This window comes from Uloborus diversus, chromosome 6 (genome assembly GCF_026930045.1).
Source record: "Uloborus diversus isolate 005 chromosome 6, Udiv.v.3.1, whole genome shotgun sequence".
NCBI classification, from domain to species: domain Eukaryota; kingdom Metazoa; phylum Arthropoda; class Arachnida; order Araneae; family Uloboridae; genus Uloborus; species Uloborus diversus.
The window spans coordinates 30,763,033-30,778,164 of NC_072736.1; the positions used below are offsets into that span (position 1 = coordinate 30,763,033).

The window sequence follows — 15,132 nt, forward strand, 5'->3', positions numbered from 1 at the left end:
AGAAAAACTATTATTTTGAAGCATATAAAATGACAATTAAAATCTATTTCTAAATAAATTCAGATATGTACTTTGATATCAGTAATGTTTAAGTTAGACATTTCTGAGAGAAATTATCACTCATTATTACTGTATCTGTCCGTTTAAAGTTAAGTAATAATATAATAAATACAGAATCAAAATAATGAGTATAAAAAAATTCTAATCCCAAAAAAAATTGCCAGAAATCAAGGGAAAAAAAGAAAAGAACTAAAGGAAAAATTACATGTAAATTTTTTTGAGCAATCACGATTGCTTATTGTTCTCACTTGACAGTCCTTGACGTTACGGTTCCTTTTTACTTTCTTCTATATCTAATATATAGAAGAAAGTATTGGATTCGTGCAAATTTTCGAATTTCGAATTTTGACGGATTCGAACGTTTTGAGGTGTGCTGAGGTCCATTTCGACTATTTTTGGAAAATGTCTGTGTGTGTGTGGTGTGTGTGTGTGTCAACGTCTGTGGTGTGACCAGTTTTTTGTGGCCGCTCTACAGCAAAAACTACCGCATGAAATCGAACGAAATTTGGTACACATATGTGCCCGTATGTGAACTTGTGCCCATTGGTTTTAGGCGCGAATTCCTCCAAGGGGGGGTGGAGCAATGGGACGTTTTTTCGAGTTACGCGTGCTTGCTATTCCCTCAGGAAGTAACTGGCGAATTCAAACAAAATTTGGTCCATATGTTGGTATTAACAGGAACAGGTGCTGATTCAATTTTGGTGTCAATAACTCAAACGGGGGTTGAGCTATAGAACCTTTTTTGTCGTCAATTGTGACTGCTGTATCTCAAGAAATAATGAACGGAATGAAAGAAAAATTTATCGGCAAGTAGCCCTTAGTGGGTATAAAAGCTGATTTTATTTTGGTGTCAACAGCTAACTTGACGAGGAAGCAATATTCCCAACAAAAACAAAATGACACATGCAAAAACTTGACGACTATCCCAATGTCTGAATTATTGCAAAAGCGAAGCAAAGAGTGAAAATTGAAAGTTATTTTAAAAGCCTTGCTTGAATGAATTACAAATATTTTATTTGTTAACAAACATAAGATGGCAACAGTTAAAAATTTTAAATCATTGAGATAATATTTCCGATCATTTCCATACAATTAAAATCACGAGAAATACGCAGACGACAATCTATTACGATTTATCTTTCTTATTGTTGCATTAATAAAAATATTTTTTATTCGCAAAAAAAAAAAAAAAAAAAAAAAAAAATCAACACCTCTTGGAGCGATCGGCGTCAAAATAGAACCAAAGCCTGTTTACATATGGATTCACATATATTCCAAATTTCAACCAGAACGTAGCATTACTTCTTGAGATAGGGCACTCAAAATGGAAAAAAAGAACGGGTGATTGCGCTACCCCCTTTTTAGCTGTTGACACAAAAATAAAATCAGTTCTTATACCCACTAAGGGCTACTTGCCGATAAATTTTTCTTTCATTCCGTTCATTATTTCTTGAGATACAGCAGTCACAATTGACGACAAAAAACGTTCTATAGCTCAACCCCCGTTTGAGTTATTGACACCAAAATTGAATCAGCACCTGTTCCTGTTAATACCAACATATGGACCAAATTTTGTTTGATTCCGCCAGTAACTTCCTGAGGAATAGCAAGCACGCGTAACTCGAAAAACGTCCCATTGCTCCACCCCCCTTGGAGGAATTCGCGCCAAAAACTAATGGGCACAAGTTCACATAGGGGCACATATGTGCACTAAATTTCGTTCGATTTCATGCGGTAGTCTTTTTGTAGAGCGGCCACAAAAAACTGGTCACACACAGACGTGACACACATACATACACACACACACACACATACATACATACACACACACACACACACACACAGACAGACAGACATTTTCCAAAAATGGTCGAAATGGACTCAGCACACCTCAAAACGTTCGAATCCGTCAAAATTCGAAATTCGAAAATTTGCACGAATCCAATACTTTCTTCTATATATTAGATATAGAAGAAAGTAAAAAGGGGGGGTAGCGTAATCGCCCGTTCTTTTTACTTTCTTCTATATCTAATATATAGAAGAAAGTATTGCATTCGTGCAAATTTTCGAATTTCGAATTTTGACGGATTCGAACGTTTTTAGGTGTGCTGAGTCCATTTCGACCATTTTTGGAAAATGTCTGTCTGTCTGTGTGTGTGTGTGTGTGTGTATGTATGTGTGTGTGTGTGTGTGTGTGTGTGTGTATGTATGTGTGTCACGTCTGTGTGTGACCAGTTTTTTGTGGCCGCTCTACAACAAAAACTACCGCATGAAATCGAACGAAATTTAGTACACATATGTGCCCCTATGTGAACTTGTGCCCATTAGTTTTTGGCGCGAATTCCTCCAAGGGGGGTGGAGCAATGGGACGTTTTTCGAGTTACGCGTGCTTGCTATTCCTCAGGAAGTTACTGGCGAATTCAAACAAAATTTGGTCCATATGTTGGTATTAACAGGAACAGGTGCTGATTCAATTTTGGTGTCAATAACTTTAACGGGGGTTGAGCTATAGAACGTTTTTTTGTCGTCAATTGTGACTGCTGTATCTCAAGAAATAATGAACGGAATGAAAGAAAAATTTATCGGCAAGTAGCCCTTAGTGGGTATAAGAACTGATTTTATTTTTGTGTCAACAGCTAAAAAGGGGGGGGTAGCGCAATCACCCGTTCTTTTTTTCCATTTTGAGTGCCCTATCTCAAGAAGTAATGCTACGTTCTGGTTGAAATTTGGAATATATGTGAATCCATATGTAAACAGGCTTTGGTTCTATTTTGACGCCGATCGCTCCAAGAGGTGTTGATCTTTTTTTTTTTTTTTTTTTTTTTTTTTTTTTTTTTTTTTTTTTTTTTTTGCGAATAAAAATATTTTTATTAATGCAACAATAAGAAAGATAAATCGTAATAGATTGTCGTCTGCGTATTTCTCGTGATTTTAATTGTATGAAAATGATCGGAAATATTATCTCAATGATTTAAAATTTTTAACTGTTGCCATCTTATGTTTGTTAACAAATAAAATATTTGTAATTAATTCAAGCAAGGCTTTTAAAATAACTTTCAATTTTCGCTCTTTGCTTTGCTTTTGCAATAATTCATACGTTGGAATGGTCGTCAAGTTTTTGCATGTGTAATTTTGTTTTTGTTGGGAATATTGCTTCCTCGTTTCCCTTGTGAGTGCCCTATCTCAAGAAGTAATGCTACGTTCTGGATGAAATTTGGAATATATGTAAATCCATATGTAAACAGGCTTTGGTTCAATTTTGGCACCAATCGCGCCAAGAGGTGCTGATTTATTTTTATTATTATTTTTTTAGCGAATAAAAATAGCTTTATTAATGCAACAATAAGAAAGATAAATTGTAATAGATTGTCGTCTGCGTATTTCTCGTGATTTTAATTGTATGGAAATGATCGGAAATATTACCTCAATGATTTAAAAATTTTAACTGTTGCCATCTTATGTTTGATAACAAATAAAATATTTGTAATTAATTCAAGCAAGGCTTTTAAAATAACTTTCAATTTTCGCTCTTTGCTTTGCTTTTGCAATAATTCAGACATTGGGATGGTCGTCAAGTTTTTGCATGTGTAATTTTGTTTTTGTTGGGAATATTGCTTCCTCGTCAAGCATGGGGAGGGATCAGAAAAAAAAAAGAAATATATAGAAGAAAGTTTCGTGATGGCCACAACATACTAGTTCAGCTTGGACCAGGGCTGCAGCACCACCGTTCACCGACGGCGGCGCGGCTGGTCCTGAGCACTGTCCACCGGAATCCACTTTTACTGGTCGGTGGCGTCCATGTTCTACACACATGTACAAACGTCCATGTGCGCATGCTCATACACACTCCCCTACGCGCGCACGTCTTTATACACTGTTAAAACTACAGGATGCATTCGGCACCTTTCAGGGGAGAAACGCTTGTTCACCAGCGGCACCCAATACGGAGCCGAAATCGCACCTCTAAATAGGGTGAAAAACAGGCACCTTTTAAAAAATAGACAGCCGGAGTGAAAAAAAGGATCTTTCGGAGAGAGAAATGGCACCCTTACTATAGATCCTCCTCCCCCCTCCCCCGTATTGTGTGCGTTTTTGAATACAGTTGTGTACTTTTTTTTTTTTTTTAGTTTTGGACATTTTTTACATTGAACTCGGTATTGGAAATGATTAAAACATGTAATTACAGCATTTGATCATATTTCAGAGTTTTCAACATAGTTAAGAAGTGCTCATAGCGTTAATTCATCTGATCGTGCTCTAACTCAGTGTTTCTCAACCTCTTTTGACCCACGGGCGCGGTAAAAGCAAATGAAAAACTTTGCGGACCGGTGAAATCTTTATCGTTTTCTTAAAGAATCATAAAATAAATAATATGAATAATAACTCTGGGGTCGTTAAAAAACATGTGAAAAAAATTCAGGGTTCTGATGTTTTTTTTTTTTTTTTTTTACAAAAAGTAATGTTAAAAATTAATAAAACAATAAATATCTACCCCTTCACTTGTATCAAAGATCTGTCACAAATACGTTATAATTTAAAAACGAGCAATTATTTAAAACATGTGAGAAATTATACATTTACTTAAACTTGACGTATTCCGAAAATGAAGCATAGCTGTACTTATGGATTATTTAAATGATGAGCCAAAAATATTCAGGGATATTACAATTACGGAAAAACAAAATCGTTTCATAAACGTTAATCAAGAGTAACAAAAGAAAATGCACATAAAGTTTTTCAACAGTTAAATAAAAAACCAAAAGAAAGTTCTAACGCTTTCGAGGACCGCTAACAGGAAATGATTCTAACACTTGAATGAAAAAGCAAAAAAAAAAAGAAAAAAAGAGCTAGACTGAGAGATATTTTTTTTTCGCTAGCTTTATTATAATCTACGAAACACAAGAAACATTTTTATTAAGGTTCTTTTGGTGACTAATAAAAGCTGCTTATCGAGTATTCAAGAAAATAATGACAGATATTTTTAGTAGCGTTTTGAATGATGGAAATTTCACGATAGTAGCGGTAAACGAGAACTAGAAGACTAACGGTTACTGTGAAAAGCAATAAATGCACTTTTAAACACTTAACTATGTTTGAAAGCCCTAAAAGCTACAAAGTGATCAAAAGCTGTACTTACTTGTAATTTCGGATAATTAATCCTAGAAAAGTTGGGTTTTAATCCAATAGTGTACTTCATTCAATGTGAAAGACACACAAACGCAATCATCATTTGTCCGCCATATTGAGGTGGTTGAATGTATGTCTAAGGCAAAAAGCGCATGCGCAATGAGTCTTTCTGCGATTGCATGATGTTCTGGCTCCTCTGCTCTATTTTCTAGCCTGTGTTGCACCTTCAGGCACTATGCTTTCACCTTAGAGGGAATATTTTCACTCGTCTGGAACCCCTAGTTTTAACAGTGTACACATACACACGCCTACGTGCACACACGTACGCCTACACACACAACCACACAGGAAGAGGGACATGCTTGGGGGGGGAGCCATTTCTAGAAACAATAACTCTAAGCAGTAGGGTCTTGTTGCAACTCGTGATTGCGAAAAACATAATTTGAATTCAAAGTTTTGGAATTCAAATTAGAGTTAATTTGGGGAAGTGGGTCACAGATCTTTTTTTTTTTTTTGTAAATTTTATTTCATACTCCTTTTAATTTAATATTTATCGTCTGCGTTTATTTAATGCTCAAAACCGTAGGGGAGAATGGGGCTAGTTGTTTTTATGGTAAATTTTCCTTGTTTTTACCGGTTGATGACAGAGTTTTCAGAGTACATTTTGCCTTCCTTTCTCGAGTTGCCACTGTAGTTTGGTTGCGATGCCCATGTACAGTGGATATTTATGACTATTTTCCCTTTTTACACTGGTGAGTAATTTTTTGCTACCTTTTTCTTTTACTGATTTCTGATATTTATTTTAATATTTACTATTTTGTAGTTTTTCATAGTGTATGTTAGTTAAGAAGAGATTACTTCGAGCTCGAGATCAACTTTATTCGAAAGTGTTTTATTAGAAACTTCACCTCCTTTTGATCAACGGGTTTACTATTTTCCCCAAAGCTTATTTATAACTTTAAAGCAAGGATATTTCTTATTTCTTTTGCATTAATAATTTATGTGGCATTAGTACTCCACTTTAGAGTATTTTGTTTTCTGTCTGCAATAGAAACTCAGAGCATAAAATTCATTACAAAATTCCTCTAAAACGTATTTTGCAACTTAAGTCGGGAAAAGATTAAACTGAGTTAGAATAAAACGATGCCCGAAATTGTTTTTCAACGAATGGAGACATTCTTTAAATATTCAAACTGCCGCGATGTCGCTTCAAATTATTCTTCTCAAATGCCTAAAGGGAAAACAATTTCCTTTAAAAAAAAAACTGAGACGCAAAGAGAAAATAATTTGACGAATAATAAAAGAATCTCTAAAAAAAAATCCGTAATGAAGTTTAAAAAAGTAAAACAGAATGTTATTCTTTCCCATTTTCTTTGGTAATTTTAAAGAAGATAGAAGAAAATAAAAGAAGTTTCTCCTTCGAAATAAAATTAATGCAACGTTGGAGCTACCTTCGGGTAGCGAAAGGGAAATTCGAACGTTTAATTCTAACAAGTATCTCAGGATGTAAAAATATTCAGCCAAAGGAAGAATTACGAAGAAAGGAAACAGGCTATTTTGTCGTTTATGTTTAATCAAGTTTTCAAGACTTAAATAAGCAACGAAGCGTAAAGTCGTTCTGATGAAGAATATTGATTTTCAGTGGAATTTTCTTACTGTGATAGAGAATTAAAGGAAACTTTGTTCAGAGCAAAGTTGTGCCTAATAAAATTAGCTGTGTCATTTTTACTGTAAACAATGAGAACTTAATTCGTGTGGCTTACAATAGATGTTTTCAAATATTTGCTTACGCATGCATACCTAATTTATTGTGTTGGAAGCTTTATTCTGGGTAATTTAATACAACAGACAAGTGAAAAATAAATAACTAATGAAGACTGAAAACTTAGTGCAGAACTATGCTGTGTATTTTCATCGTACTTTAATATGCCGTTTAATTTAATCAGTCGTGCCCGACAGATATTTTGTATTATTACAATAATACAAAAAGCTTTTAAGCATTTTAAGATTTTTCATTAAAAACTTTTAAATTTTTCATCTGACTAAACCACCAAATACGTTTTAAAACGTTTAAATTTTTTACTGTTTTTTTTTAATTTTAATTTTCTTCTTGCAAAATGCCAATGTGCTGAAAAATTGTCTTTAATAATATAAGAAGAAGAAGAACTTTAAACTTTTGGTGAGGATGGGGTTTAATAAACCCTTGACCGCAGTATACTCAACGATTGCCATTCAACGCTAACTTACTCTGCTATTGAAAAGATACTTTTTTTCATAAAAAATAAAATGAAAAAAAAAAACAGTGCTAATTACACAAATTGCAGATTACTGCAGAGACACGTGCTTTGAGGAAAAAAGGAACCCCTTTTTCAATGGCAAATAAGTGAGCTTATGGATAAAATAACATCCGATAAAAGTCCATTGAAAAGGGCTTCCTTGTAACCCCGAAACACGTGTTTGCAGTCATCTGCAATTTTGCGCAATTAACTTTTTTTTTCTGATTTTAAATTACTCTGCTGTGGTTATTCACTTGCTATTTAACTTGAAAAAAATGTAGGTTAACTCACACAGCGCAAGCTAATGAAATTAAATAAAAATATTTTATCATTTAAATTTCCCCGGGGTACAAGACTCCCCACCGCACCAATTGAGGGTTAAGCTTTCTTCTCTGTCTGTTTTCTTCTCTTCTAATCTTCTGTTATATTTCTTTTCGCTTCCTTTAGGTTTTACTTTTTTTCTCTTTTTAGTAGCGATTGCGGGTTCTTTTTTATGGGCGCATTACTAGGCTAGGTGACTTAGTACCCCATTTCAGGCAAAATAATGTTTTGTACAGCCGATTTCATCGACTCAGCGAATCTCTATTCGTTGGCCTGGTGTAATTTCGCAACGCATTCATATATTTTTCCCAAGTAGGGTTGACCGGGGCATATTAACGAGGATTTTTTTCAATGAATTTTCTAATTTTTATGTTTGAACCTAGGAAATTTTAGACATTGTGGTTTTATGAAGCAGTTAATGAAGTCCAAAATTGTACATTCAGTTGCTGCTCGGCTTGTGTTTTTAACCGTAAAGAAAGTGTTATTTAAGTTCAAGTCGGTTGCGTAAACTTGACCCGAACACGGGGCAAGTTTACACACATTAAAAATGATGCCAAAGAGTAAGTGAAATAGATATTTAACGAAATTTAAATATTTTATTTCTCTTAAAACACTTCAAAAATAAGAAAATCTCAAATAATTAATTAAAGAACATTTTATAGTCCTAAAATCATAGGACTAATTAGACTGCTAATTAGAAACAGGAACTATTTAGTCATCTGCTTCATCACTGTTAGATTTTACTAACAAAAATAAAGTATTTCTTTTCGCATACTTGTCATATGGACATCATGTGGACTGTGTTTTGACATATAAGACATGGAACCCTGTCGTGTCCTTTTGTCCTGAGGGCTGAGGGCTTCCATGAAATAAAATATTTTGTTCAAATTGAAAACGTATAAATATTATGCTACTGAAGGTAAATTTTCGAAATTGTTCCAAGAATGTACTGGCTGTAACTTTTATACTAGACTGTAATGGTTTTTTTTTTTTTTTGAGGGGAAAAATAAACTTTATAAATGAAGTTGGCAAAGGGTCTGTTCAGCAAAACTTGTACCTACCATTGGCAGAGTCCAACTGAGAACTTTCAGCTCTAAGTGAGGCACTGTCATTGTTTTGCTTAGTTTGAATATCAGAATTCACAGTAGTAGTTGTTCATTCAAAAACGTTGGTGTAGCCTCAGCAAAGTTCCATGCATCTTGTTCAACAAATTTAAAGGAATATAAATTTCTTTTTTATGTAAGTGATTAGTTGAACCTTACAAGTTGGAGAACCTGGAAAACCACTTTCACCACATCTCAGATGCCTTTCTATAAAATGATATTTACTACAATGTTCTCTTTTTACAGAGTGTCATAAGAAAATCGATTCGCCCCCGATTGAGACCCTTTCCTCGTCGTTCACATATTTATCTTAAAAAGGAGTTCTTTTCCCTCATTTCTGAAGATTAATGTCATCGCCTAAGCAATTCCAAATGATCTGAAAAACAAAATGAATATATGTTTCTGGTTGATAAAATACATCAGTTTCTTCTAAAAAGTTCTTCCGAGGAGAATTTTTAAAATATCCATTTTCTGAAGCAATCTTCTTCAAAAAAAAAAATTTCCGTTTCTTTCCCACGACGTAAAAATATTAAAAGTTCAGAATCAATCCTTTTTTCATTTTCTTCTTGCACTAAATAATTCAGCAGTTTTCGTGGAGAATTATTTTTTGATAAAAATAAGAAGACATTCCGTAAATGACGCTTTATAATGGCCATAAAATCGCTGCGATTTGAATACACTTATTCATGCATTACCTAAGGAATAAAATGTAGATAGTTACTTTGAACCAGCAGCTTGAATTTCACCCGGGTAATTTTCCATCTTTGAAGGAGTTTTTTTTAATGAACAATTAAAATTAACGATCGATTATTTTTAACGATCATATTTTAAACGCCAATTTAATAAAGATTGTTTTTTACTTTCTTCTCTTTTTTGTGTATAAATTAAAAATGTAACAGCCTTTTTTTTTGAGAAGAGACCACCATTAAAATTAATTACCGATCAAAACCAATTACCAATTAAAACCAATTACAAAAATTCAAAAAAAAAAAAAAAAGAGTGCAAACAAGATGCATTTTCAGGTAAATTATAGCTTGCAACACGTTGTGAAAGTAATTATAGGCAAAAATTACACTCAGCTGAATTTATAGTAAGGATCTAAACTTAAGCTATCGTGAGAATTTGCATTTCTAAATTCAAAACAAAAATTTCAGTTTCAGAATAAACGCTAATGAAAAGGAAACCAAAATTAATTAACATAATCCATAAATCAAAAAATAAATAAATTAGTAAAATAAATAAGAATCTACGCACACACGTAGTTAAAGAGAAAGAGCAAAATAAATTAAGAAACATAAAGTTGTAGTCTGCAGGCTGTTGTAACGCTTTTAGAAAAGTTTCCTGTTTTCTACGTTGAAAAGGTTATACGTAAGGGGACTTTCAGATTTAGGTTATGAAACTAAGCCTTTTAAGCGTCTGTTTCACTTAGGGACTGCCGAAAAAGTGATACCACACTTTTTTCAACATTTTTCACCTTCCTGACCCCTTTGTAACAACTTTTCACATTTTACCACATCCCTCAAATGTCCCGCTAATTTTCATGAACGTATTATAAAAAATGCGTGATAAAACGTTTCTTGTTACAACACCTCTTGGTCTTGTAACAAACTGTTACACAACTTCCCTCCCACTCAAAGCGGGACATCATTTGTAGAGAGCCTCTTATTACAATAATGACTCGGACTATCTGGATCGCCTATGGTCCCAGTTAGAATCTATAAACTATAGTTGGGACAAACCTAACCTGGCAGCATTGTGAAGGCAACGCATGTCCTAACTACAGCATTGCGACGCCGCCAGGTTAGGTTTGCCCCAATTACAGTCTGACCATCGATTGCATGGAAAGGCTAATATCCGGTTTATAGGCGAAAATGGACGTATCTATTAGTTTATAGGGGTGTTAGTTGGTTTGTTACATATGTGCACTTTTGCATCTCTATTATTCAGGCTTAGTTTTGTAAAAATGAAAATTTGCTCTCAGCAACATTTTTTAAATCTGAAGTCTATTCTATCTATATTCTCATGGCAAAAATGAAATGATTTATTTATTCACAAAAAAGTTTTGAGTTTACCATTTTGCTTTTACGTTCCTGAACGAAATGAAAATAGTTTATTTTCTTTTTGTTGTTTCCATGGTAACTATTTTTATTTTCCCTAATTTTATTTTGGAGAATGCAATAAATGAATAAGGCACTAGTGAAATTATAAAACGCGTGCATCAAAATCCCATTGTTATTTTCCCTTCTCCCCTGCTAGATTCATTCAGATGGAATAGTCTTTACTTGGCAGATTGCCAAATTCCATACAATCCGCGATCAAACAGTATGCGTCGCACTTTCGTCACACTTATGTCATCCTCTCTTTACTTATCTGTTTCATGTGCAGCAGCGGAGAGATTCTTCGGTGAGTTCCGGGATGGACACGCCCAAACTCGGCAGCCTGGAGGTCGAAGAGAGTCTGGGATCTCTGGAGGCCCTCCTGGAGGACTTGGCGAGTTTTGCGACGGAGCCATGCGAGCAGGGCGTGACTGTGAGGTGCCGCATCACCCGCGACAAGAAAGGGGTCGACAGGGGAATCTTCCCTTCGTATTTCTTACACCTTGAAAGGCAAGATGGAAGAAAGGTTGGAGTTTTTCTTCACTTATTACTAGAAACTTTGTTTAAATTTTCGATGGTTTCAGGAAATTACAAAATGTAAAATATAATTTACTAGTTGCGTTGCCTGGCGTTGAACGCTCTACTTCTAAAATAAAAGTTGTATCAAATGACGGATATTGAACAATCAGGCTTCAATAAAAGAAAAAAAATGGTGCAAAATTTCCAGTCAACGTGTAGAAAAGAACAATTTTATGACTCAAATACTAAATTTGGACCTCTTAGGATTCTTTTTTCGTTTAAATTAAAAAAAAAAAAAATCTGCGTGAATACTTGAGCTTTCAAGGACTTCTGTGATAAATTTGGCAATTTGCTCAAGATGCGATGTAAACTGTAGATTAATATTAATTACTCACACAAACATGCCGCCAGATGTAGTACATAATTTATATATAGATAGATAATGATCTACAATGTCGCATCTTGTTTCCCTTCTTTGTTAACTCCCACGAGGTGTCAAATCTTCAGAGAGAGGTACCACACTAAGTAATGAAAGCAATCAAAATATCGCATGGTGACTTAATTGTTGACTTAATAAAAGAAAGCTCTTGTAAACATTTTCAAACGCTATTTTGAACACTTTTTCATTCGTTATGAAAACTAAAAGACTCGACTCGCTGTAGTGGAAAGTTTCCGTCCATTATATTGAAGCCAAAAAAAAAAAATAATAAGAAGCACCTGGAAGGCAGTCCTTAGTTTACACTAGTTAATTAATTTTATAATACTTTGAAATAAATCGATATCAAAAATAACAGAAGAGAGAAAGTATACGGCTGAATTATTTTTAACTCAAGCTTGAAACATTGGCACACGAAAAGCTTTCTCAGTAACTGAAAGTACATTTAATATTTAACTTTTGGAGGACATACAATACCGACAAATGAGGCTACGAATAGTTTGGAAAGTAATTCTGACAACATAGTTAACCATTATTCAGATACAACCCAACTACATTTAGATAACATCAAAGACATTTATTGATTTATGAGTATTCGGTGTCCAATGGAAATAATAAAATGAACTTCCGATTGCCACCTTTAATAGTGCGTAGCGGAAGAAAAGCGATGTAACGAAATACGAACTTGAGAAGTTGCTTCTTTCATATCGATCCTAGGATTCGAAGCTGCATTTAAATGCTTATATTTTTGTTGCATTATTATGTGCAGTTCAGTGGTGAATTTGTAGATTTGGGGACCCAAACCTATGTTTTTTGGGACCCCTTAGACATAAACAGAACTAGGTAAAATATCTTTCATGTAACTTTTTAGAGGTTCTTTGGGGCAACTTTGTAGTTGGGATTTGTAGTTGCCCTTGCAATTGCGACAGGATAAATCCGCCATATGTGCAATTAAAATGCGATAAATATAAGTGAAAAAATGTTGATCGTATATAAATATACGGCAAGGGCTAAGGTATTCTGCGAAAAAAAGTGGAGTGTACTTGTGAAATACACTCGCTTAGTGTAACAATAAACTATGTGGGGGTACCTCCCCCCCCCCCCCGATCCCTAAATTCGGGAGATGATTCTTTTTGTAACGTAAGTGTTAAGGTGGAGTGTTGTAACCACAACATTATATTTCCAGTACACTCCACAAAACGCAACAAATTCATGCAGGAAATAATGATAAATGAATCTCAAAATGAAACCCGAATTTTCCGGCATGTTGGTCAACCTCACTTTTTTTCTGGCATGCCAGCTAATGCGCGATAGTACGGTAATACTTTTTTTTTTTTTTTTAATTTCGATCCTTATCTCCTCAAGTTCTCTCTCTCCCCATTGGTGCGATAACAGCTAAAGGCATGTAGGTGGCGGAAACCTACAATGCATCGGAAACGAAAAAACTGTGCCTAGTACAATAATGAATATCGTCTGAAACTTCAACTACGAAAGGTGTACAAGAAGTTTAGAAAACTTGGAATGAATTGTTTTGATATTAGAATCAAAACAAAACGAGCTGATGTGTGCATCACATGACTTCCTTTTACTCCAATTCAATGTCATTTTCTCATCATTGGCATAAAACTGCCAAATATGATTCAATAGCTTACTCTTTAAATAACAACAGAGGCCAAATTGAAACCAGATTTAAAAAATTAAAAAAAAATTAAGAAAAATCGCCAAATTTGTCGCCAAGTTAGCGACAAAAAGACTGGTGATATGTCGCCAAGTGTCCGACAAATTATAACACAACTTGAGTTTACATCGGAATTAACAATGATTTCCCCCCAAAAGGGGCAAAAGACCCCCTTAGAAACATCCGAATGCAACCAAAAGAGAAAATGCACAATTAGACCCTACTAGGAGTCTAGGTACCAAATTTCAACTTTCTAGGACATACCGTTTTTGAATTATGCGAGATACACACGTACATACGGACGTTACGTGAAAATTCGTTGTAATTAACTCGGGGGTCGTCAAAATAGATATTTCGGGTGTCTGTACTTTCCTAGGCATATACCCACGTGTGATCGGGTCGAAAAAAAACTCAACATTCATTCGGGGGTGATCAAAATGGAAATTAAAGCCGATTTTTGAGTGAAAATTTTTTCGCGAATACAATACTTCCTTTTTGGTAAAAGGAAGTAAAAAGATTATGTTTAATCCAAAGCATTGTCTTTTTTAATGAAATTTCTTTATCAGTGCAAGATTTTATAACACCCTGTGTATTGAGATTGAGGCATGCATAATTACACTAATTCGCTTTTCCACGATACCAACTTTTAAACTTACCTCAAGTATCTTTTCGTACGCATTTTTCACAGCTTTAGAAGTTAGAAAACCTCATTTGTGTCTGTGTGTGGTAAGTTTCAAAATCTCAAAAAAAAATTTTTTTTCTTTTTGTTCAAGATGCATGTCATTAAGGCTAATAATAATTATAGAGTTGATCGATTTTGTTCGCAAAGTTTAAGAAGTTGATTACACTCTTTTTTTTTTTTTCCCTTCACAGATTTTTTTGCTCGCGGCTCGGAAAAGGAAAAAAAGTGCCACTTCCAACTACCTAATCTCTATAGATCCCACCGATTTATCAAGAGGAGGAGAGTCCTTTGTAGGAAAACTAAGGTATTTCGATTGATTCGTTACACTGTCTTCTTTCATTATCTCTGAAAATTGATTCATGTTAATTTGTTTAATGGTTTAAAATCTCTAGTTTCACTTCTAACATAACTAAATTAGTTTCTGACAAAAATAAAAATGTAATAAAATTTTCTCATTGTAATCTGCAATAGTTTTAGTAGTTGTATTTCTGTGTTTTAGAAAGATTTTTTTAAATGTAAAACATGTTTATGTACTTTTTTAACGCACTAATGCACTATTTAATTCTTTAGAGCTCGCCTCAAAAAGCGTGACAGAAGTATATGCGGGTGTGACAGTTTTTTTTCGCACCAGCCTCAGAAATGTTTCATTGTTTAAACATGCATTTTATTATTTACTTGTGGTACCCGCACGGCTTTGTCCGCAATAGAATATTAAAAGGTCTTTTGGTTTGCCTGTATATTTACAAATAATGTATGGTGAATTTTTGCGCCAATTTTCTTGTGCCCATGTCACGATTCCACGTTATGATAATTTCGTAATTTACTCGTCCATCT

The 15,132-nt window shown here is 34.3% G+C and overlaps 1 protein-coding gene across 1 annotated transcript in view; it reads left to right on the plus strand.

The window, feature by feature from the left end:
* LOC129223866 (protein king tubby 1-like) overlaps positions 1-15,132 on the plus strand; it is a 208,549-nt gene that overhangs the window by 169,676 nt on the left and 23,741 nt on the right. The window contains exons 6-7 of the mRNA XM_054858230.1: positions 11,273-11,509; positions 14,490-14,602. Coding sequence (XP_054714205.1) covers positions 11,273-11,509; positions 14,490-14,602 — 350 coding nt within the window. The remainder of the gene's footprint in view (positions 1-11,272; positions 11,510-14,489; positions 14,603-15,132) is intronic.